The sequence below is a fragment of the Notolepis coatsorum genome (assembly GCF_963971535.1).
Source record: "Notolepis coatsorum genome assembly, chromosome: 5".
Classification (NCBI taxonomy): domain Eukaryota; kingdom Metazoa; phylum Chordata; class Actinopteri; order Aulopiformes; family Paralepididae; genus Notolepis; species Notolepis coatsorum.
Genome location: NC_140169.1, coordinates 165,709,517 through 165,733,701, shown reverse-complemented (window position 1 = coordinate 165,733,701; position 24,185 = coordinate 165,709,517). Strand labels below are relative to the sequence as shown.

Below are 24,185 nucleotides of genomic sequence, written 5' to 3'. Positions count from 1 at the left end.
TGTTGAACAGACCCAGGTCCTACAGAACTAACATGTTGAACAGACCCAGGTCCCACAGAACTAACATGTTGAACAGACCCAGGTCCAGGTTCTACAGAACTCACATGTTGAACAGACCCAGGTCCTACAGAACTCACATGTTGAACAGACCCAGGTCCTACAGAACTAACATGTTGAACAGACCCAGGTCCTACAGAACTAACATGTTGAACAGACCCAGGTCCTACAGAACTCACATGTTGAACAGACCCAGGTCCAGGTTCTACAGAACTAACATGTTGAACAGACCCAGGTCCAACAGAACTCACATGTTGAACAGACCCAGGTCCTACAGAACTCACATGTTGAACAGACCCAGGTCCTACAGAACTAACATGTTGAACAGACCCAGGTCTCACAGAACTAACATGTTGAACAGACCCAGGTCCAGGTCCTACATAACTCACATGTTGAACAGACCCAGGTCCTACAGAACTAACATGTTGAACAGACCCAGGTCCAGGTCCTACAGAACTAACATGTTGAACAGACCCAAGTCCTACAGAACTCACATGTTGAACAGACCCAGGTCCTACAGAACTCACATGTTGAACAGACCCAGGTCCTACAGAACTAACATGTTGAACAGACCCAGGTCCTACAGAACTAACATGTTGAACAGACCCAGGTCCTACAGAACTAACATGTTGAACAGACCCAGGTCCCACAGAACTAACATGTTGAACAGACCCAGGTCCTACAGAACTAACATGTTGAACAGACCCAGGTCCCACAGAACTAACATGTTGAACAGACCCAGGTCCCACTGAACTAACATGTTGAACAGACCCAGGTTCTACAGAACTCACATGTTGAACAGACCCAGGTCCTACAGAACTAACATGTTGAACAGACCCAGCTCCCACAGAACTAACATGTTGAACAGACCCAGGTCCAGGTTCTACAGAACTAACATGTTGAACAGACCCAGACCCAGGTCCTACAGAACTCACATGTTGAACAGACCCAGGTCCTACAGAACTAACATGTTGAACAGACCCATGTCCTACAGAACTCACATGTTGAACAGACCCAGGTCCTACAGAACTAACATGTTGAACAGACCCAGGTCCTACAGAACTAACATGTTGAACAGACCCAGGTCCCACAGAACTAACATGTTGAACAGACCCATGTCCTACAGAACTAACATGTTGAACAGACCCAGGTCCCACAGTACTAACATGTTGAACAGACCCAGGTCCCACTGAACTAACATGTTGAACAGACCCAGGTTCTACAGAACTCACATGTTGAACAGACCCAGGTCCTACAGAACTAACATGTTGAACAGACCCAGCTCCCACAGAACTAACATGTTGAACAGACCCAGGTCCAGGTTCTACAGAACTAACATGTTGAACAGACCCAGGTCCTACAGAACTAACATGTTGAACAGACCCAGGTCCCACAGAACTAACATGTTGAACAGACCCAGGTCCTACAGAACTAACATGTTGAACAGACCCAGGTCCCACAGAACTAACATGTTGAACAGACCCAGGTCCAGGTTCTACAGAACTCACATGTTGAACAGACCCAGGTCCTACAGAACTCACATGTTGAACAGACCCAGGTCCTACAGAACTAACATGTTGAACAGACCCATGTCCTACAGAACTAACATGTTGAACAGACCCAGGTCCCACAGTACTAACATGTTGAACAGACCCAGGTCCCACTGAACTAACATGTTGAACAGACCCAGGTTCTACAGAACTCACATGTTGAACAGACCCAGGTCCTACAGAACTAACATGTTGAACAGACCCAGCTCCCACAGAACTAACATGTTGAACAGACCCAGGTCCAGGTTCTACAGAACTAACATGTTGAACAGACCCAGGTCCTACAGAACTAACATGTTGAACAGACCCAGGTCCCACAGAACTAACATGTTGAACAGACCCAGGTCCTACAGAACTAACATGTTGAACAGACCCAGGTCCCACAGAACTAACATGTTGAACAGACCCAGGTCCAGGTTCTACAGAACTCACATGTTGAACAGACCCAGGTCCTACAGAACTCACATGTTGAACAGACCCAGGTCCTACAGAACTCACATGTTGAACAGACCCAGGTCCTACAGAACTAACATGTTGAACAGACCCAGGTCCTACAGAACTAACATGTTGAACAGACCCAGGTCCTACAGAACTCACATGTTGAACAGACCCAGGTCCAGGTTCTACAGAACTAACATGTTGAACAGACCCAGGTCCTACAGAACTCACATGTTGAACAGACCCAGGTCCTACAGAACTCACATGTTGAACAGACCCAGGTCCTACAGAACTAACATGTTGAACAGACCCAGGTCCCACAGAACTAACATGTTGAACAGACCCAGGTCCAGGTCCTACATAACTCACATGTTGAACAGACCCAGGTCCTACAGAACTAACATGTTGAACAGACCCAGGTCCAGGTCCTACAGAACTAACATGTTGAACAGACCCAAGTCCTACAGAACTCACATGTTGAACAGACACAGGTCCTACAGAACTCACATGTTGAACAGACCCAGGTCCCACAGAACTAACATGTTGAACAGACCCAGGTCCTACAGAACTAACATGTTGAACAGACCCAGGTCCTACAGAACTCACATGTTGAACAGACCCAGGTCCAACAGAACTCACATGTTGAACAGACCCAGACCCAGGTCCTACAGAACTAACATGTTGAACAGACCCAGGTCCTACAGAACTAACATGTTGAACAGACCCAGGTCCTACAGAACTAACATGTTGAACAGACCCAGGTCCTACAGAACTCACATGTTGAACAGACCCAGACCCTACACAACTAACATTCTGAACAGACTCAGGTCCTACAGAACTAACATGTTGAACAGACCCAGGTCCTACAGAACTAACATGTTGAACAGACCCAGGTCCTACAGAACTCACATGTTGAACAGACTCAGGTCCCACAGAACTAACATGTTGAACAGACCCAGGTCCAACAGAACTAACATGTTGAACAGACCCAGGTCCCACAGAACTAACATGTTGAACAGACCCAGGTCCCACTGAACTAACATGTTGAACAGACCCAGGTTCTACAGAACTCACATGTTGAACAGACCCAGGTCCTACAGAACTAACATGTTGAACAGACCCAGGTCCTACAGAACTAACATGTTGAACAGACCCAGGTCCTACAGAACTAACATGTTGAACAGACCCAGGTCCCACAGAACTAACATGTTGAACAGACCCAGGTCCAACAGAACTAACATGTTGAACAGACCCAGGTCCTACAGAACTCACATGTTGAACAGACCCAGGTCCTACAGAACTCACATGTTGAACAGACCCAGGTCCAACAGAACTCACATGTTGAACAGACCCAGGTCCAGGTCCTACAGAACTCACATGTTGAACAGACCCAGGTCCTACAGAACTCACATGTTGAACAGACCCAGGTCCTACAGAACTCACATGTTGAACAGACCCAGGTCCTACAGAACTCACATGTTGAACAGACCCAGGTCCTACAGAACTAACATGTTGAACAGACCCAGGTCCTACAGAACTCACATGTTGAACAGACCCAGGTCCTACAGAACTCACATGTTGAACAGACCCAGGTCCAACAGAACTCACATGTTGAACAGACCCAGGTCCTACAGAACTCACATGTTGAACAGACCCAGGTCCAGGTTCTACAGAACTAACATGTTGAACAGACCCAGGTCCTACAGAACTCACATGTTGAACAGACCCAGGTCCTACATAACTAACATGTTGAACAGACCCAGGTCTTACAGAACTAACATGTTGAACAGACCCAGGTCCAGGTTCTACAGAACTCACATGTTGAACAGACCCAGGTCCTACATAACTAACATGTTGAACAGACCCAGGTCCAGGTCCTACAGAACTCACATGTTGAACAGACCCAGGTCCTACAGAACTCACATGTTGAACAGACCCAGGTCCTACAGAACTCACATGTTGAACAGACCCAGGTCCTACATAACTCACATGTTGAACAGACCCAGGTCCTACAGAACTCACATGTTGAACAGACCCAGGTCCTACAGAACTAACATGTTGAACAGACCCAGGTCCTACAGAACTCACATGTTGAACAGACCCAGGTCCAGGTTCTACAGAACTAACATGTTGAACAGACCCAGGTCCTACAGAACTCACATGTTGAACAGACCCAGGTCCTACAGAACTCACATGTTGAACAGACCCAGGTCCTACAGAACTAACATGTTGAACAGACCCAGGTCCCACAGAACTAACATGTTGAACAGACCCAGGTCCAGGTCCTACAGAACTCACATGTTGAACAGACCCAGGTCCTACAGAACTAACATGTTGAACAGACCCAGGTCCTACAGAACTAACATGTTGAACAGACCCATGTCCTACAGAACTCACATGTTGAACAGACCCAGGTCCTACAGAACTCACATGTTGAACAGACCCAGGTCCTACAGAACTAACATGTTGAACAGACCCAGGTCCTACAGAACTAACAGGTTGAACAGACCCAGGTCCTACAGAACTCACATGTTGAACAGACCCATGTCCCACAGAACTAACATGTTGAACAGACCCAGGTCCTACAGAACTAACATGTTGAACAGACCCAGGTCCTACAGAACTAACATGTTGAACAGACCCAGGTCCTACAGAACTAACATGTTGAACAGACCCAGGTCCTACAGAACTAACATGTTGAACAGACCCAAGTCCAGGTCCAACAGAACTAACATGTTGAACAGACCCAGGTCCAGGTCCAACAGAACTAACATGTTGAACAGACCCAGGTCCTACAGAACTCGCATGTTGAACAGACCCAGGTCCTACAGAACTAACATGTTGAACAGACCCAGGTCCTACAGAACTCACATGTTGAACAGACCCAGGTCCAACAGAACTAACATGTTGAACAGACCCAGGTCCTACAGAACTCACATGTTGAACAGACCCAGGTCCTACAGAACTCACATGTTGAACAGACCCAGGTCCTACAGAACTAACATGTTGAACAGACCCAGGTCCTACAGAACTAACATGTTGAACAGACCCAGGTCCTACAGAACTCACATGTTGAACAGACCCAGGTCCAGGTTCTACAGAACTAACATGTTTAACAGACCCAGGTCCTACAGAACTCACATGTTGAACAGACCCAGGTCCTACAGAACTCACATGTTGAACAGACCCAGGTCCTACAGAACTAACATGTTGAACAGACCCAGGTCCCACAGAACTAACATGTTGAACAGACCCAGGTCCTACAGAACTCACATGTTGAACAGACCCAGGTCCTACAGAACTAACATGTTGAACAGACCCAGGTCCAGGTCCTACAGCGGCACGGTGGTGTAGTGGTTAACACTGTCGCCTCACAGCAAGAAGGTCCAGGGTTCGATTCCGGCTTGGGGACCAGGTTTCCATGATGCCAGTTACCCAGGTGGGGTATCTCCCAGGCCTTTCTGTGTGGAGTTTGCATGTTCTCCCCGTGCTCGCAAGGGTTTCCCCCGATAAGATAAACCCAATGGAAAAACATGCACAACAACAAGATTGCTAACGCTGTGGCGTCCTTGACGAAGACGGACAGGAGCACTTGGATTGGTCCCCTGGCGCGGCTCACGTTGACGCCTGTCTGCTCCCGGCTGCCCTTGGGGGGGAAGGATGACGGGATGGGTTAATCGCAGATACGAATTGCATGCATGCATCGCATGTGTGCCAATTGATGACCTCGGAGCAGGTCCTAAATTAATTAATTACAGAACTCACATGTTGAACAGACCCAGGTCCTACAGAACTAACATGTTGAACAGACCCAGGTCCTACAGAACTAACATGTTGAACAGACTCAGGTCCTACAGAACTCACATGTTGAACAGACCCAGGTCCTACAGAACTCACATGTTGAACAGACCCAGGTCCTACAGAACTAACATGTTGAACAGACCCAGGTCCTACAGAACTAACATGTTGAACAGACCCAGGTCCAGGTCCTACAGAACTCACATGTTGAACAGACCCAGGTCCTACAGAACTAACATGTTGAACAGACCCAGGTCCTACAGAACTCACATGTTGAACAGACCCAGGTCCTACAGAACTCACATGTTGAACAGACCCAGGTCCAGGTCCTACAGAACTCACATGTTGAACAGACCCAGACCCAGGTCCCACAGAACTCGCATGTTGAACAGACCCAGGTCCTACAGAACTAACATGTTGAACAGACCCAGGTCCCACAGAACTAACATGTTGAACAGACCCAGGTCCCACAGAATTAACATGTTGAAACAGACCCAGGTCCCACAGAACTAACATGTTGAACAGACCCAGGTCCAGGTTCTACAGAACTAACATGTTGAACAGACCCAGACCCAGGTCCTACAGAACTAACATGTTGAACAGACCCAGGTCCTACAGAACTAATATGTTGAACAGACCCAAGTCCTACAGAACTAACATGTTGAACAGACCCAGGTCCTACAGAACTAACATGTTGAACAGACCCAGGTCCTACAGAACTAACATGTTGAACAGACCCAGGTCCAGGTCCAACAGAACTAACATGTTGAACAGACCCAGGTCCAGGTCCTACAGAACTCACATGTTGAACAGACCCAGGTCCTACAGAACTAACATGTTGAACAGACCCAGGTCCTACAGAACTCACATGTTGAACAGACCCAGGTCCAACAGAACTAACATGTTGAACAGACCCAGGTCTTACAGAACTCACATGTTGAACAGACCCAGGTCCTACAGAACTCACATGTTGAACAGACCCAGGTCCTACAGAACTCACATGTTGAACAGACCCAGGTCCTACAGAACTCACATGTTGAACAGACCCAGGTCCTACAGAACTAACATGTTGAACAGACCCAGGTCCTACAGAACTCACATGTTGAACAGACCCAGGTCCAGATTCTACAGAACTAACATGTTGAACATACCCAGGTCCAGGTCCTACAGAACTCACATGTTGAACAGACCCAGGTCCTACAGAACTCACATGTTGAACAGACCCAGGTCCTACAGAACTCACATGTTGAACAGACCCAGGTCCTACAGAACTCACATGTTGAACAGACCCAGGTCCAGGTCCTACAGAACTCACATGTTGAACAGACCCAGGTCCAGGTCCTACAGAACTAACATGTTGAACAGACCCAGGTCCTACAGAACTCGCATGTTGAACAGACCCAGGTCCTACAGAACTCACATGTTGAACAGACCCAGGTCCTACAGAACTAACATGTTGAACAGACCCAGGTCCAGGTCCTACAGAACTCACATGTTGAACAGACCCAGGTCCTACAGAACTAACATGTTGAACAGACCCAGGTCCTACAGAACTAACATGTTGAACAGACCCAGGTCCTACAGAACTCACATGTTGAACAGACCCAGGTCCTACAGAACTCACATGTTGAACAGACCCAGACCCAGGTCCCACAGAACTCACATGTTGAACAGACCCAGGTCCTACATAACTAACATGTTGAACAGACCCAGGTCCCACAGAACTAACATGTTGAACAGACCCAGGTCCCACAGAACTAACATGTTGAAACAGACCCAGGTCCCACAGAACTAACATGTTGAACAGACCCAGGTCCAGGTTCTACAGAACTAACATGTTGAACAGACCCAGACCCAGGTCCTACAGAACTAACATGTTGAACAGACCCAGGTCCCACAGAACTAACATGTTAAACAGACCCAGGTCCTACAGAACTAACATGTTGAACAGACCCAGGTCCCACAGAACTAACATGTTGAACAGACCCAGGTCCAACAGAACTAACATGTTGAACAGACCCAGGTCCAGGTCCTACAGAACTCACATGTTGAACAGACCCAGGTCCTACAGAACTAACATGTTGAACAGACCCAGGTCCTACAGAACTCACATGTTGAACAGACCCAGGTCCAACAGAACTAACATGTTGAACAGACCCAGGTCTTACAGAACTCACATGTTGAACAGACCCAGGTCCTACAGAACTCACATGTTGAACAGACCCAGGTCCTACAGAACTCACATGTTGAACAGACCCAGGTCCTACAGAACTCACATGTTGAACAGACCCAGGTCCTACAGAACTAACATGTTGAACAGACCCAGGTCCTACAGAACTCACATGTTGAACAGACCCAGGTCCAGATTCTACAGAACTAACATGTTGAACATACCCAGGTCCAGGTCCTACAGAACTCACATGTTGAACAGACCCAGGTCCTACAGAACTCACATGTTGAACAGACCCAGGTCCTACAGAACTCACATGTTGAACAGACCCAGGTCCTACAGAACTCACATGTTGAACAGACCCAGGTCCAGGTCCTACAGAACTCACATGTTGAACAGACCCAGGTCCAGGTCCTACAGAACTAACATGTTGAACAGACCCAGGTCCTACAGAACTCGCATGTTGAACAGACCCAGGTCCTACAGAACTCACATGTTGAACAGACCCAGGTCCTACAGAACTAACATGTTGAACAGACCCAGGTCCAGGTCCTACAGAACTCACATGTTGAACAGACCCAGGTCCTACAGAACTAACATGTTGAACAGACCCAGGTCTTACAGAACTAACATGTTGAACAGACCCAGGTCCTACAGAACTCACATGTTGAACAGACCCAGGTCCTACAGAACTCACATGTTGAACAGACCCAGACCCAGGTCCCACAGAACTCACATGTTGAACAGACCCAGGTCCTACATAACTAACATGTTGAACAGACCCAGGTCCCACAGAACTAACATGTTGAACAGACCCAGGTCCCACAGAACTAACATGTTGAAACAGACCCAGGTCCCACAGAACTAACATGTTGAACAGACCCAGGTCCAGGTTCTACAGAACTAACATGTTGAACAGACCCAGACCCAGGTCCTACAGAACTAACATGTTGAACAGACCCAGGTCCCACAGAACTAACATGTTGAACAGACCCAGGTCCTACAGAACTAACATGTTGAACAGACCCAGGTCCCACAGAACTAACATGTTGAACAGACCCAGGTCCCACAGAACTAACATGTTGAACAGACCCAGACCCAGGTCCTACAGAACTAACATGTTGAACAGACCCAGGTCCTACAGAACTCACATGTTGAACAGACCCAGGTCCTACAGAACTCACATGTTGAACAGACCCAGGTCCTACAGAACTCACATGTTGAACAGACCCAGGTCCAGGTCCTACAGAACTCACATGTTGAACAGACCCAGACCCAGGTCCCACAGAACTCGCATGTTGAACAGACCCAGGTCCTACAGAACTAACATGTTGAACAGACCCAGGTCCCACAGAACTAACATGTTGAACAGACCCAGGTCCCACAGAATTAACATGTTGAAACAGACCCAGGTCCCACAGAACTAACATGTTGAACAGACCCAGGTCCAGGTTCTACAGAACTAACATGTTGAACAGACCCAGACCCAGGTCCTACAGAACTAACATGTTGAACAGACCCAGGTCCTACAGAACTAACATGTTGAACAGACCCAAGTCCTACAGAACTAACATGTTGAACAGACCCAGGTCCTACAGAACTAACATGTTGAACAGACCCAGGTCCTACAGAACTAACATGTTGAACAGACCCAGGTCCAGGTCCAACAGAACTAACATGTTGAACAGACCCAGGTCCAGGTCCTACAGAACTCACATGTTGAACAGACCCAGGTCCTACAGAACTAACATGTTGAACAGACCCAGGTCCTACAGAACTCACATGTTGAACAGACCCAGGTCCAACAGAACTAACATGTTGAACAGACCCAGGTCCTACAGAACTCACATGTTGAACAGACCCAGGTCCTACATAACTCACATGTTGAACAGACCCAGGTCCAGATTCTACAGAACTAACATGTTGAACATACCCAGGTCCAGGTCCTACAGAACTCACATGTTGAACAGACCCAGGTCCTACAGAACTCACATGTTGAACAGACCCAGGTCCTACAGAACTCACATGTTGAACAGACCCAGGTCCTACAGAACTCACATGTTGAACAGACCCAGGTCCTACAGAACTCACATGTTGAACAGACCCAGGTCCAGGTCCTACAGAACTAACATGTTGAACAGACCCAGGTCCTACATAACTCGCATGTTGAACAGACCCAGGTCCTACAGAACTCACATGTTGAACAGACCCAGGTCCTACAGAACTAACATGTTGAACAGACCCAGGTCCAGGTCCTACAGAACTCACATGTTGAACAGACCCAGGTCCTACAGAACTAACATGTTGAACAGACCCAGGTCCTACAGAACTAACATGTTGAACAGACCCAGGTCCTACAGAACTCACATGTTGAACAGACCCAGGTCCTACAGAACTCACATGTTGAACAGACCCAGACCCAGGTCCCACAGAACTCACATGTTGAACAGACCCAGGTCCTACATAACTAACATGTTGAACAGACCCAGGTCCCACAGAACTAACATGTTGAACAGACCCAGGTCCCACAGAACTAACATGTTGAAACAGACCCAGGTCCCACAGAACTAACATGTTGAACAGACCCAGGTCCAGGTTCTACAGAACTAACATGTTGAACAGACCCAGACCCAGGTCCTACAGAACTAACATGTTGAACAGACCCAGGTCCTACAGAACTAACATGTTGAACAGACCCAGGTCCTACAGAACTCACATGTTGAACAGACCCAGGTCCCACAGAACTAACATGTTGAACAGACCCAGGTCCAGGTTCTACAGAACTAACATGTTGAACAGACCCAGACCCAGGTCCTACAGAACTAACATGTTGAACAGACCCAGGTCCTACAGAACTAACATGTTGAACAGACCCAGGTCCCACAGAACTAACATGTTGAACAGACCCAGGTCCCACAGAACTAACATGTTGAACAGACCCAGACCCAGGTCCTACAGAACTAACATGTTGAACAGACCCAGGTCCTACAGAACTCACATGTTGAACAGACCCAGGTCCTACAGAACTCACATGTTGAACAGACCCAGGTCCTACAGAACTCACATGTTGAACAGACCCAGGTCCAGGTCCTACAGAACTCACATGTTGAACAGACCCAGACCCAGGTCCCACAGAACTCGCATGTTGAACAGACCCAGGTCCTACAGAACTAACATGTTGAACAGACCCAGGTCCCACAGAACTAACATGTTGAACAGACCCAGGTCCCACAGAATTAACATGTTGAAACAGACCCAGGTCCCACAGAACTAACATGTTGAACAGACCCAGGTCCAGGTTCTACAGAACTAACATGTTGAACAGACCCAGACCCAGGTCCTACAGAACTAACATGTTGAACAGACCCAGGTCCTACAGAACTAACATGTTGAACAGACCCAAGTCCTACAGAACTAACATGTTGAACAGACCCAGGTCCTACAGAACTAACATGTTGAACAGACCCAGGTCCTACAGAACTAACATGTTGAACAGACCCAGGTCCAGGTCCAACATAACTAACATGTTGAACAGACCCAGGTCCAGGTCCTACAGAACTCACATGTTGAACAGACCCAGGTCCTACAGAACTAACATGTTGAACAGACCCAGGTCCTACAGAACTCACATGTTGAACAGACCCAGGTCCAACAGAACTAACATGTTGAACAGACCCAGGTCCTACAGAACTCACATGTTGAACAGACCCAGGTCCTACAGAACTCACATGTTGAACAGACCCAGGTCCTACAGAACTCGCATGTTGAACAGACCCAGGTCCTACAGAACTCACATGTTGAACAGACCCAGGTCCTACAGAACTAACATGTTGAACAGACCCAGGTCCTACAGAACTCACATGTTGAACAGACCCAGGTCCAGGTTCTACAGAACTAACATGTTGAACATACCCAGGTCCTACAGAACTCACATGTTGAACAGACCCAGGTCCTACAGAACTCACATGTTGAACAGACCCAGGTCCTACAGAACTAACATGTTGAACAGACCCAGGTCCCACAGAACTAACATGTTGAACAGACCCAGGTCCTACAGAACTCACATGTTGAACAGACCCAGGTCCTACGGAAACTAACATGTTGAACAGACCCAGGTCCAGGTTCTACAGAACTCACATGTTGAACAGACCCAGGTCCAGGTCCTACAGAACTCACATGTTGAACAGACCCAGGTCCTACAGAACTCACATGTTGAACAGACCCAGGTCCTACAGAACTCACATGTTGAACAGACCCAGGTCCTACAGAACTCACATGTTGAACAAACCCAGGTCCAGGTCCTACAGAACTAACATGTTGAACAGACCCAGGTCCTACAGAACTCACATGTTGAACAGACCCAGGTCCTACAGAACTCACATGTTGAACAGACCCAGGTCCTACAGAACTAACATGTTGAACAGACCCAGGTCCAGGTCCTACAGAACTCACATGTTGAACAGACCCAGGTCCTACAGAACTAACATGTTGAACAGACCCAGGTCCTACAGAACTAACATGTTGAACAGACCCAGGTCCTACAGAACTCACATGTTGAACAGACCCAGGTCCTACAGAACTCACATATTGAACAGACCCAGACCCAGGTCCTACAGAACTCACATGTTGAACAGACCCAGGTCCTACAGAACTAACATGTTGAACAGACCCAGGTCCAGGTTCTACAGAACTCACATGTTGAACAGACCCAGGTCCAGGTCCTACAGAACTCACATGTTGAACAGACCCAGGTCCTACAGAACTCACATGTTGAACAGACCCAGGTCCTACAGAACTCACATGTTGAACAGACCCAGGTCCTACAGAACTCACATGTTGAACAGACCCAGGTCCTACAGAACTAACATGTTGAACAGACCCAGGTCCAGGTTCTACAGAACTCACATGTTGAACAGACCCAGGTCCAGGTCCTACAGAACTCACATGTTGAACAGACCCAGGTCCTACAGAACTCACATGTTGAACAGACCCAGGTCCTACAGAACTCACATGTTGAACAGACCCAGGTCCTACAGAACTCACATGTTGAACAAACCCAGGTCCAGGTCCTACAGAACTAACATGTTGAACAGACCCAGGTCCTACAGAACTCACATGTTGAACAGACCCAGGTCCTACAGAACTCACATGTTGAACAGACCCAGGTCCTACAGAACTAACATGTTGAACAGACCCAGGTCCAGGTCCTACAGAACTCACATGTTGAACAGACCCAGGTCCTACAGAACTAACATGTTGAACAGACCCAGGTCCTACAGAACTAACATGTTGAACAGACCCAGGTCCTACAGAACTCACATGTTGAACAGACCCAGGTCCTACAGAACTCACATATTGAACAGACCCAGACCCAGGTCCTACAGAACTCACATGTTGAACAGACCCAGGTCCTACAGAACTAACATGTTGAACAGACCCAGGTCCAGGTTCTACAGAACTCACATGTTGAACAGACCCAGGTCCAGGTCCTACAGAACTCACATGTTGAACAGACCCAGGTCCTACAGAACTCACATGTTGAACAGACCCAGGTCCTACAGAACTCACATGTTGAACAGACCCAGGTCCTACAGAACTCACATGTTGAACAAACCCAGGTCCAGGTCCTACAGAACTAACATGTTGAACAGACCCAGGTCCTACAGAACTCACATGTTGAACAGACCCAGGTCCTACAGAACTCACATGTTGAACAGACCCAGGTCCTACAGAACTAACATGTTGAACAGACCCAGGTCCAGGTCCTACAGAACTCACATGTTGAACAGACCCAGGTCCTACAGAACTAACATGTTGAACAGACCCAGGTCCTACAGAACTAACATGTTGAACAGACCCAGGTCCTACAGAACTCACATGTTGAACAGACCCAGGTCCTACAGAACTCACATATTGAACAGACCCAGACCCAGGTCCCACAGAACTCACATGTTGAACAGACCCAGGTCCTACATAACTAACATGTTGAACAGACCCAGGTCCCACAGAACTAACATGTTGAACAGACCCAGGTCCCACAGAACTAACATGTTGAAACAGACCCAGGTCCCACAGAACTAACATGTTGAACAGACCCAGGTCCAGGTTCTACAGAACTAACATGTTGAACAGACCCAGACCCAGGTCCTACAGAACTAACATGTTGAACAGACCCAGGTCCCACAGAACTAACATGTTGAACAGACCCAGGTCCTACAGAACTAACATGTTGAACAGACCCAGGTCCCACAGAACTAACATGTTGAACAGACCCAGGTCCCACAGAACTAACATGTTGAACAGACCCAGACCCAGGTCCTACAGAACTAACATGTTGAACAGACCCAGGTCCTACAGAACTTACATGTTGAACAGACCCAGGTCCTACAGAACTCACATGTTGAACAGACCCAGGTCCTACAGAACTAACATGTTGAACAGACCCAGGTCCTACACAACTAACATGTTGAACAGACCCAGGTCCTACAGAACTCACATGTTGAACAGACCCAGGTCCTACAGAACTCACATGTTGAACAGACCCAGGTCCTACAGAACTAACATGTTGAACAGACCCAGGTCCTACAGAACTAACATGTTGAACAGACCCAGGTCCTACAGAACTCACATGTTGAACAGACCCAGGTCCAGGTTCTACAGAACTAACATGTTGAACAGACCCAGGTCCTACAGAACTCACATGTTGAACAGACCCAGGTCCTACAGAACTCACATGTTGAACAGACCCAGGTCCTACAGAACTCACATGTTGAACAGACCCAGGTCCTACAGAACTAACATGTTGAACAGACCCAGGTCCAGATCCTACAGAACTCACATGTTGAACAGACCCAGGTCCTACAGAACTAACATGTTGAACAGACCCAGGTCCAGGTCCTACAGAACTAACATGTTGAACAGACCCAGGTCCTACAGAACTCACATGTTGAACAGACCCAGGTCCTACAGAACTCACATGTTGAACAGACCCAGGTCCTACAGAACTAACATGTTGAACAGACCCAGGTCCTATAGAACTAACATGTTGAACAGACCCAGGTCCTACAGAACTCACATGTTGAACAGACCCAGACCCAGGTCCCACAGAACTCACATGTTGAACAGACCCAGGTCCTACAGAACTAACATGTTGAACAGACCCAGGTCCCACAGAACTAACATGTTGAACAGACCCAGGTCCCACAGAATTAACATGTTGAACAGACCCAGGTCCAGGTTCTACAGAACTAACATGTTGAACAGACCCAGACCCAGGTCCTACAGAACTAACATGTTGAACAGACCCAGGTCCTACAGAACTCACATGTTGAACAGACCCAGGTCCAACACAACTAACATGTTGAACAGACCCAGGTCCTACATAACTCACATGTTGAACAGACCCAGGTCCTACAGAACTAACATGTTGAACAGACCCAGGTCCTACAGAACTCACATGTTGAACAGACCCAGGTCCAGGTTCTACAGAACTAACATGTTGAACATACCCAGGTCCTACAGAACTCACATGTTGAACAGACCCAGGTCCTACAGAACTCACATGTTGAACAGACCCAAGTCCTACAGAACTAACATGTTGAACAGACCCAGGTCCAGGTCCTACAGAACTCACATGTTGAACAGACCCAGGTCCTACAGAACTAACATGTTGAACAGACCCAGGTCCAGGTTCTACAGAACTCACATGTTGAACAGACCCAGGTCCAGGTCCTACAGAACTCACATGTTGAACAGACCCAGGTCCCACAGAATTAACATGTTGAAACAGACCCAGGTCCAGGTTCTACAGAACTAACATGTTGAACAGACCCAGACCCAGGTCCTACAGAACTAACATGTTGAACAGACCCAGGTCCTACAGAACTAACATGTTGAACAGACCCAAGTCCTACAGAACTAACATGTTGAACAGACCCAGGTCCTACAGAACTAACATGTTGAACAGACCCAGGTCCTACAGAACTAACATGTTGAACAGACCCAGGTCCAGGTCCAACAGAACTAACATGTTGAACAGACCCAGGTCCTACAGAACTAACATGTTGAACAGACCCAGGTCCTACAGAACTCACATGTTGAACAGACCCAGGTCCAACAGAACTAACATGTTGAACAGACCCAGGTCCTACAGAACTCACATGTTGAACAGACCCAGGTCCTACAGAACTCACATGTTCAACAGACCCAGGTCCTACAGAACTCACATGTTGAACAGACCCAGGTCCTACATAACTCACATGTTGAACAGACCCAGGTCCTACAGAACTAACATGTTGAACAGACCCAGGTCCTACAGAACTCACATGTTGAACAGACCCAGGTCCAGGTTCTACAGAACTAACATGTTGAACATACCCAGGTCCTACAGAACTCGCATGTTGAACAGACCCAGGTCCTACAGAACTCACATGTTGAACAGACCCAGGTCCTACAGAACTAACATGTTGAACAGACCCAGGTCCCAGAGAACTAACATGTTGAAGAGACCCAGGTCCAGGTCCTACAGAACTCACATGTTGAACAGACCCAGGTCCTACAGAACTAACATGTTGAACAGACCCAGGTCCAGGTTCTACAGAACTCACATGTTGAACAGACCCAGGTCCAGGTCCTACAGAACTCACATGTTGAACAGACCCAGGTCCTACAGAACTAACATGTTGAACAGACCCAGGTCCTACAGAACTAACATGTTGAACAGACCCAGGTCCTACAGAACTCACATGTTGAACAGACCCAGGTCCTACAGAACTCACATGTTGAACAGACCCAGGTCCTACAGAACTAACATGTTGAACAGACCCAGGTCCTACAGAACTAACATGTTGAACAGACCCAGGTCCTACAGAACTAACATGTTGAACAGACCCAGGTCCTACAGAACTAACATGTTGAACAGACCCAGGTCCTACAGATTACAGAACTCACATGTTGAACAGACCCAGGTCCAGGTCCTACAGAACTCACATGTTGAACAGACCCAGACCCAGGTCCCACAGAACTCACATGTTGAACATACCCAGGTCCTACAGAACTAACATGTTGAACAGACCCAGGTCCCACAGAACTAACATGTTGAACAGACCCAGGTCCCACAGAACTAACATGTTGAAACAGACCCATGTCCCACAGAACTAACATGTTGAACAGACCCAGGTCCAGGTTCTACAGAACTAACATGTTGAACAGACCCAGACCCAGGTCCTACAGAACTAACATGTTGAACAGACCCAGGTCCCACAGAACTAACATGTTGAACAGACCCAGGTCCTACAGAACTAACATGTTGAACAGACCCAGGTCCCACAGAACTAACATGTTGAACAGACCCAGGTCCTACAGAACTAACATGTTGAACAGACCCAGGTCCTACAGAACTAACATGTTGAACAGACCCAGGTCCAGGTCCTACAGAACTCACATGTTGAACAGACCCAGGTCCTACAGAACTAACATGTTGAACAGACCCAGGTCCTACAGAACTAACATGTTGAACAGACCCAGGTCCTACAGTTAGTACAGAACTCACATGTTGAACAGACCCAGGTCCAGGTCCTACAGAACTCACATGTTGAACAGACCCAGACCCAGGTCCCACAGAACTCACATGTTGAACATACCCAGGTCCTACAGAACTAACATGTTGAACAGACCCAGGTCCCACAGAACTAACATGTTGAACAGACCCAGGTCCCACAGAACTAACATGTTGAAACAGACCCAGGTCCCACAGAACTAACATGTTGAACAGACCCAGGTCCAGGTTCTACAGAACTAACATGTTGAACAGACCCAGACCCAGGTCCTACAGAACTAACATGTTGAACAGACCCAGGTCCCACAGAACTAACATGTTGAACAGACCCAGGTCCTACAGAACTAACATGTTGAACAGACCCAGGTCCCACAGAACTAACATGTTGAACAGACCCAGGTCCCACAGAACTAACATGTTGAACAGACCCAGACCCAGGTCCTACAGAACTAACATGTTGAACAGACCCAGGTCCTACAGAACTCACATGTTGAACAGACCCAGGTCCTACAGAACTCACATGTTGAACAGACCCAGGTCCAGGTTCTACAGAACTAACATGTTGAACATACCCAGGTCCTACAGAACTCGCATGTTGAACAGACCCAGGTCCTACAGAACTCACATGTTGAACAGACCCAGGTCCTACAGAACTAACATGTTGAACAGACCCAGGTCCCAGAGAACTAACATGTTGAACAGACCCAGGTCCTACAGAACTCACATGTTGAACAGACCCAGGTCCTACAGAACTAACATGTTGAACAGACCCAGGTCCAGGTTCTACAGAACTCACATGTTGAACAGACCCAGGTCCTACAGAACTCACATGTTGAACAGACCCAGGTCCTACAGAACTCACATGTTGAACAGACCCAGGTCCTACAGAACTAACATGTTGAACAGACCCAGGTCCTACAGAACTAACATGTTGAACAGACCCAGGTCCAGGTTCTACAGAACTCACATGTTGAACAGACCCAGGTCCTACAGAACTCACATGTTGAACAGACCCAGGTCCTACAGAACTCACATGTTGAACAGACCCAGGTCCTACAGAACTAACATGTTGAACAGACCCAGGTCCTACAGAACTAACATGTTGAACAGACCCAGGTCCTACAGAACTCACATGTTGAACAGACCCAGGTCCTACAGAACTCACATGTTGAACAGACCCAGGTCCTACAGAACTAACATGTTGAACAGACCCAGGTCCTACAGAACTAACATGTTGAACAGACCCAGGTCCAGGTCCTACAGAACTCACATGTTGAACAGACCCAGGTCCTACAGAACTAACATGTTGAACAGACCCAGGTCCTACAGAACTAACATGTTGAACAGACCCAGGTCCTACAGAACTCACATGTTGAACAGACCCAGGTCCAGGTCCTACAGAACTCACATGTTGAACAGACCCAGACCCAGGTCCCACATGTTGAACATACCCAGGTCCTACAGAACTAACATGTTGAACAGACCCAGGTCCCACAGAACTAACATGTTGAACAGACCCAGGTCCCACAGAACTAACATGTTGAAACAGACCCAGGTCCCACAGAACTAACATGTTGAACAGACCCAGGTCCAGGTTCTACAGAACTAACATGTTGAACAGACCCAGACCCAGGTCCTACAGAACTAACATGTTGAACAGACCCAGGTCCAGGTCCTACAGAACTCACATGTTGAACAGACCCAGGTCCTACAGAACTAACATGTTGAACAGACCCAGGTCCTACAGAACTAACATGTTGAACAGACCCAGGTCCCACAGAACTAACATGTTGAACAGACCCAGGTCCTACAGAACTAACATGTTCAACAGACCCAGGTCCCACAGAACTAACATGTTGAACAGACCCAGGTCCCACAGAACTAACATGTTGAACAGACCCAGACCCAGGTCCTACAGAACTAACATGTTGAACAGACCCAGGTCCTACAGAACTCACATGTTGAACAGACCCAGGTCCTACAGAACTAACATGTTGAACAGACCCAGGTCCCACAGAACGAACATGTTGAACAGACCCAGGTCCAGGTCCTACAGAACTCACATGTTGAACAGACCCAGGTCCTACAGAACTAACATGTTGAACAGACCCAGGTCCTACAGAACTCACATGTTGAATAGACCCAGGTCCTACAGAACTAACATGTGTTCCTTCCACTTTCCCCTGGAGGTGCGGATCACGACACCAGGTTCCGCTCGGTGGTGACCAGCTACGACTACAGTGCTCCTCTGTCTGAGGCCGGGGACCCCACTGACAAGCTGCTGGCCATCAGAGATGTGATCAAGAAGGTACCACTGTTCTACTATATTAACAGTCTTGAGGCAGGAGACCCCACTGACAAGCTGCTGGCCATCAGAGATGTGATCAAGAAGGTACCACTGTTCTACTATATTAACTGTCTTGAGGCAGGAGACCCCACTGACAAGCTGCTGGCCATCAGAGATGTGATCAAGAAGGTACCACTGTTCTACTATATTAAAGGGGAACTATCTTATAAATGGCCTTTTTGAGTGTTTAGCATTGTTTCCTAGCTATGTGAACTTATATTAATATGATCTATGTCTCAAAATTCTCATATTGGCGCATTCTTCCAATTCTCCTCTCACAATATTCACCCTCACTGAACTGAGTCGTTTGAAAATGTGCCTATATGTGATGTTATAGTCACTGCTGCATGTTAATGTTCAGGAGAACACGACGATGCACAGTGGTTTAGGAGCCCAGGCTCAAAACAGCTCGAAATCTTGAGGTAGAAAAATGCTGTTTTTGAGGACTTGATTAGAAATACAAAACAATGAATACAAAAAATATATATATTACAGAGGTGTTCCATAGACTCACAGGAATTGTGTAAAAGTGCCCAAATAGTGAAAGAAATAGTAAAATAGTTCCCCTTTAACTGTCTTGAGGCCGGAGACCCCACTGACAAGCTGCTGGCCATGTTATCAAGAAGGTACCACGGTCCGGACCACCAGGTCTGTAACTGTATGGATGGGAAGTAGGATTAGTATGCTTAGGTCAGCATACCGTGGAGCTAAACAAAGCTCTGTCTTGTGTCTTAGGTCATTTTTCCGTGGCTAAACAAAACTGTGTTTTGTGTCTTAGGTCAGCTTACCGTGGCTAAACAAAGCTCTGTCTTGTGTCTTAGGTCAGTTTACCGTGGCTAAACAAAACTGTTTTGTGTCTCTGGTCAGCTTACCGTGTGTTAGATTCTGATCAATCTGGCCAGTATCACGTCTTCTTGTGTTATCCTCTCTCCATCCAATTCCTCTGCGTTGTGTAATTTTAATGGTCCTGACGTCTCCTATACTGGCTGATAAAATCCTTATCTCTCCCCGTTAGTGCGATCCGCAAACCATAATAATTCTCCACCTTCGTAAGAATTCGACACTTTGACACAGCGTAATACCTTACAAGGAGAAGCGTTGTTTATTGATATAAACAGAAGCCTCAGCCCAGATGTTATCCGATTGTATTTTCGTTGCTATCATCTCTGCTGTTATTCAGTCCAATAGTGGTCAGGCCTGGTCGTTAGCCTGAACCCTCCTCGTGTTAGCCGAAGCTAATGATGATGTGGCATTCCCCCCCCCCCCTCTCCGTGATGAGAGGAGAGAGTCTCTTCTGGTTTCTTCCCTCTTAGTCTCAGTCAGATCTTAGTCTGCCCTTAGCCGGAACCACTGTCACCTTTATAGGATCTTTGTCCTAGCAACGACGGCCCACCCCCTTCTGGTTGTCATGCGACGCGCTGTCATGACAACTGCTAATAACCTTTCACACATTTCAAAACGTTTCATTACTGTTCTCAGTAAGGATGTCACCCCTCTCCCTCGCTCTGTGCCGCTATCAGCTTGTTCCAGATCGGAATGTCAACATCCCCTGCTCAGTGTGCTGCTATTCAGTGACTCCTGCTCGCTCTGAACCACCGTTCGATCACCCTCTTCTAAGGCAAGCCATGCACATATCGATCTCTCTGACCCGGCACCGTTTTAGCTGTGGTCATCCCCCCCCAATCTATACATCACATACATTGAAAAACACCCCCAGAACACCCGTTTTCTCTCAGTGGCTAAACAAAACTGTTTTGTGTCTTAGGTCAGCTTACCGTGGCTAAACAAAACTGCGTTTTGTGTATTAGGTCAGCTTACCATGGCTAAACAAAACTGTTTTGTGTCTCTGGTCAGCTTACCGTGGCTAAACAAAGGTCTGTTTTGTGTCTTAGGTCAGCTTACCGTGGCTAAACAAAGGTCTGTTTTGTGTCTTAGGTCAGCTTACCATGGCTAAACAAAACTGTTTTGTGTCTCTGGTCAGCTTACCGTGGCTAAACAAAGGTCTGTTTTGTGTCTTAGGTCAGCTTACCGTGGCTAAACAAAGGTCTGTTTTGTGTCTTAGGTCAGCTTACCGTGGCTAAACAAAACAGTTTTGTGTCTTAGGTCAGCTTACCGTGGCTAAACAAAACTGTGTTTTATGTCTTAGGTCAGCTTACCGTGGCTAAACAAAATTGTTTTGTGTCTCTGGTCAGTTTACCGTGGCTAAACAAAGGTCTGTTTTGTGTCTTAGGTCAGCTTACCGTGGCTAAACAAAGCTCTGTTTTGTGTCTTAGGTCAGCTTACCGTGGCTAAACAAAACTGTGTTTTGTGTCTTAGGTCAGCTTACCGTGGCTAAACAAAGGTCTGTTTTGTGTCTTAGGTCAGCTTACCGTGGCTAAACAAAGGTCTGTTTTGTGTCTTAGGTCAGCTTACCGTGGCTAAACAAAGGTCTGTTTTGTGTCTTAGGTCAGCTTACCGTGGCTAAACAAAGGTCTGTTTTGTGTCTTAGGTCAGTTTACCGTGGCTAAACAAAGGTTTGATTGATTGATTGAATACTTTATTGACACAACAGTAGGACAACATTTGAAAAAACAATAACAGGGGTCAAATGGATAAAACACAATAAAGCCATGGCTTGTTTCCATTGTGGTCCATAACATTGTGGTGTCTTGTGTCTTAGGTCAGCTTACCGTGGCTAAACAAAGCTCTGTCTTGTGAATTAGGTCATCTTACCGTGGCTAAACAAAACTGTGTTTGTCTTGCTTGTTGTTTTGACAGTTCAAAGACACCTCCTTACTTGTTGTTTTGACAGTTCAGAGACACCTTGCTTGTTGTTTTGACAGTTCAGACACCTTGCTTGTTGTTTCAACAGTTCAGAGACACCTTGCTTGTTGCTTTGACAGTTCAGAGACACCTTGCTTGTTGTCTTGACAGTTCAGAGACACCTTGCTTGTTGTTTTGACAGTTCAGAGACACCTTGCTTGTTGTTTTGACAGTTCAGAGACACCTTGCTTGTTGTTTCAACAGTTCAGAGACACCTTGCTTGTTGTTTCAACAGTTCAGACACCTTGCTTGTTGTTTTGACAGTTCAGAGACACCTTGCTTGTTGTTTCAACAGTTCAGAGACACCTTGCTTGTTGTTTTGACAGTTCAGAGACACCTTGCTTGTTGTTTTGACAGTTCAGAGACACCTTGCTTGTTGTTTTGACAGTTCAGAGACACCTTGCTTGTTGTTTTGACAGTTCAGAGACATCTTGCTTGTTGTTTCGACAGTTCAGAGACATCCCCTCCGGTCCCATGCCTCCAGCAACACCCAAGATGGCCTATGGCTTTGTGACCCTGACGAAGGTACCTATCAGTAAATAATAATAATAATAATACATTTTATTTATAAAGTGCTTTTCAGGAACCCAAAGACGCTGACAATGAGCAAAACAAGTGAACAAAGAACCACAGGGAATAAGCAACAGTATGAAGACGCAGGACATACAACCATGGGTAACAAGTAACAGATACAGAGTCCAGTGGGGGAACAGTCAGGAAGGTAAGGAAAACCGAGAGGGAGAGAAAGTAGGGAAGGGGAAAGGGAGGTGGTAGGTTGGAGGAGGGTGGTTATGGGTAGGGAAGGTTGTATGCTTAGGTTTTGAGTTGGGATTTAAAGGTGGAGAGTGAGGGAGAGTCGCGGACAGAGTAGCAGACAAAAACTATTATTGAATCCTAGAAGACGGCCGCCCACCGCTAGCTCTGACACCCTGCGTTGCTGTGTCCTTCCTACTCGGGCAGGTGGGGAACATCAGTGGTCTGCTGGACACACTCTCACCCCAGGGGCCCGTCAGGTCCCAGTACCCCCTGACGTTTGAGGAGATGAAACAGGTAACGAGAACGAGTGGTAGCTCAGGTTCCCTGGGCTCTTCTACACTCACACATGGTGTGTGTGTGTGAGTGAGTGTGATATACACTGTCGTTATAAAAGTCCCATTCTGTTTTAATTATGCTCTTAACCCTTTCACTACCACACTACAGAAGGTTAACCCTTTACTACCCCACTACAGACGGTTAACCGACCGGTTAACCGTCTGTAGTGGGGTAGTAAAGGGTTAACCTTCTGTAGTGTGGTGGTAAAGGGTTAACCTTCTGTAGTGTGGTGGTAAAGGGTTAACCCTTTGTCGTGTGGTAGTGAAAGGTTAACCTTCTGTAGTGTGGTAGTGAAAGGGTTAACCCTTTGTCGTGTGGCAGTGACAGGGTTAACCTTCTGTATTGTGGCAGTGAATGGGTTACCCCTTTGATAGT

The 24,185-nt window shown here is 47.1% G+C and overlaps 1 protein-coding gene across 2 annotated transcripts in view; it reads left to right on the top strand.

The window, feature by feature from the left end:
* The window catches only part of glb1l (galactosidase, beta 1-like), a 128,231-nt gene that overhangs the window by 94,219 nt on the left and 9,827 nt on the right, over positions 1-24,185 (top strand). The window contains exons 10-12 of one of the 2 annotated variants that reach the window (XM_084315248.1): positions 19,759-19,877; positions 23,169-23,243; positions 23,679-23,768. In XM_084315248.1, the coding sequence (XP_084171374.1) occupies positions 19,759-19,877; positions 23,169-23,243; positions 23,679-23,768 (284 nt within the window). The remainder of the gene's footprint in view (positions 1-19,758; positions 19,878-23,168; positions 23,244-23,678; positions 23,769-24,185) is intronic. The other variant, XM_084315249.1, reaches the window with a different exon arrangement.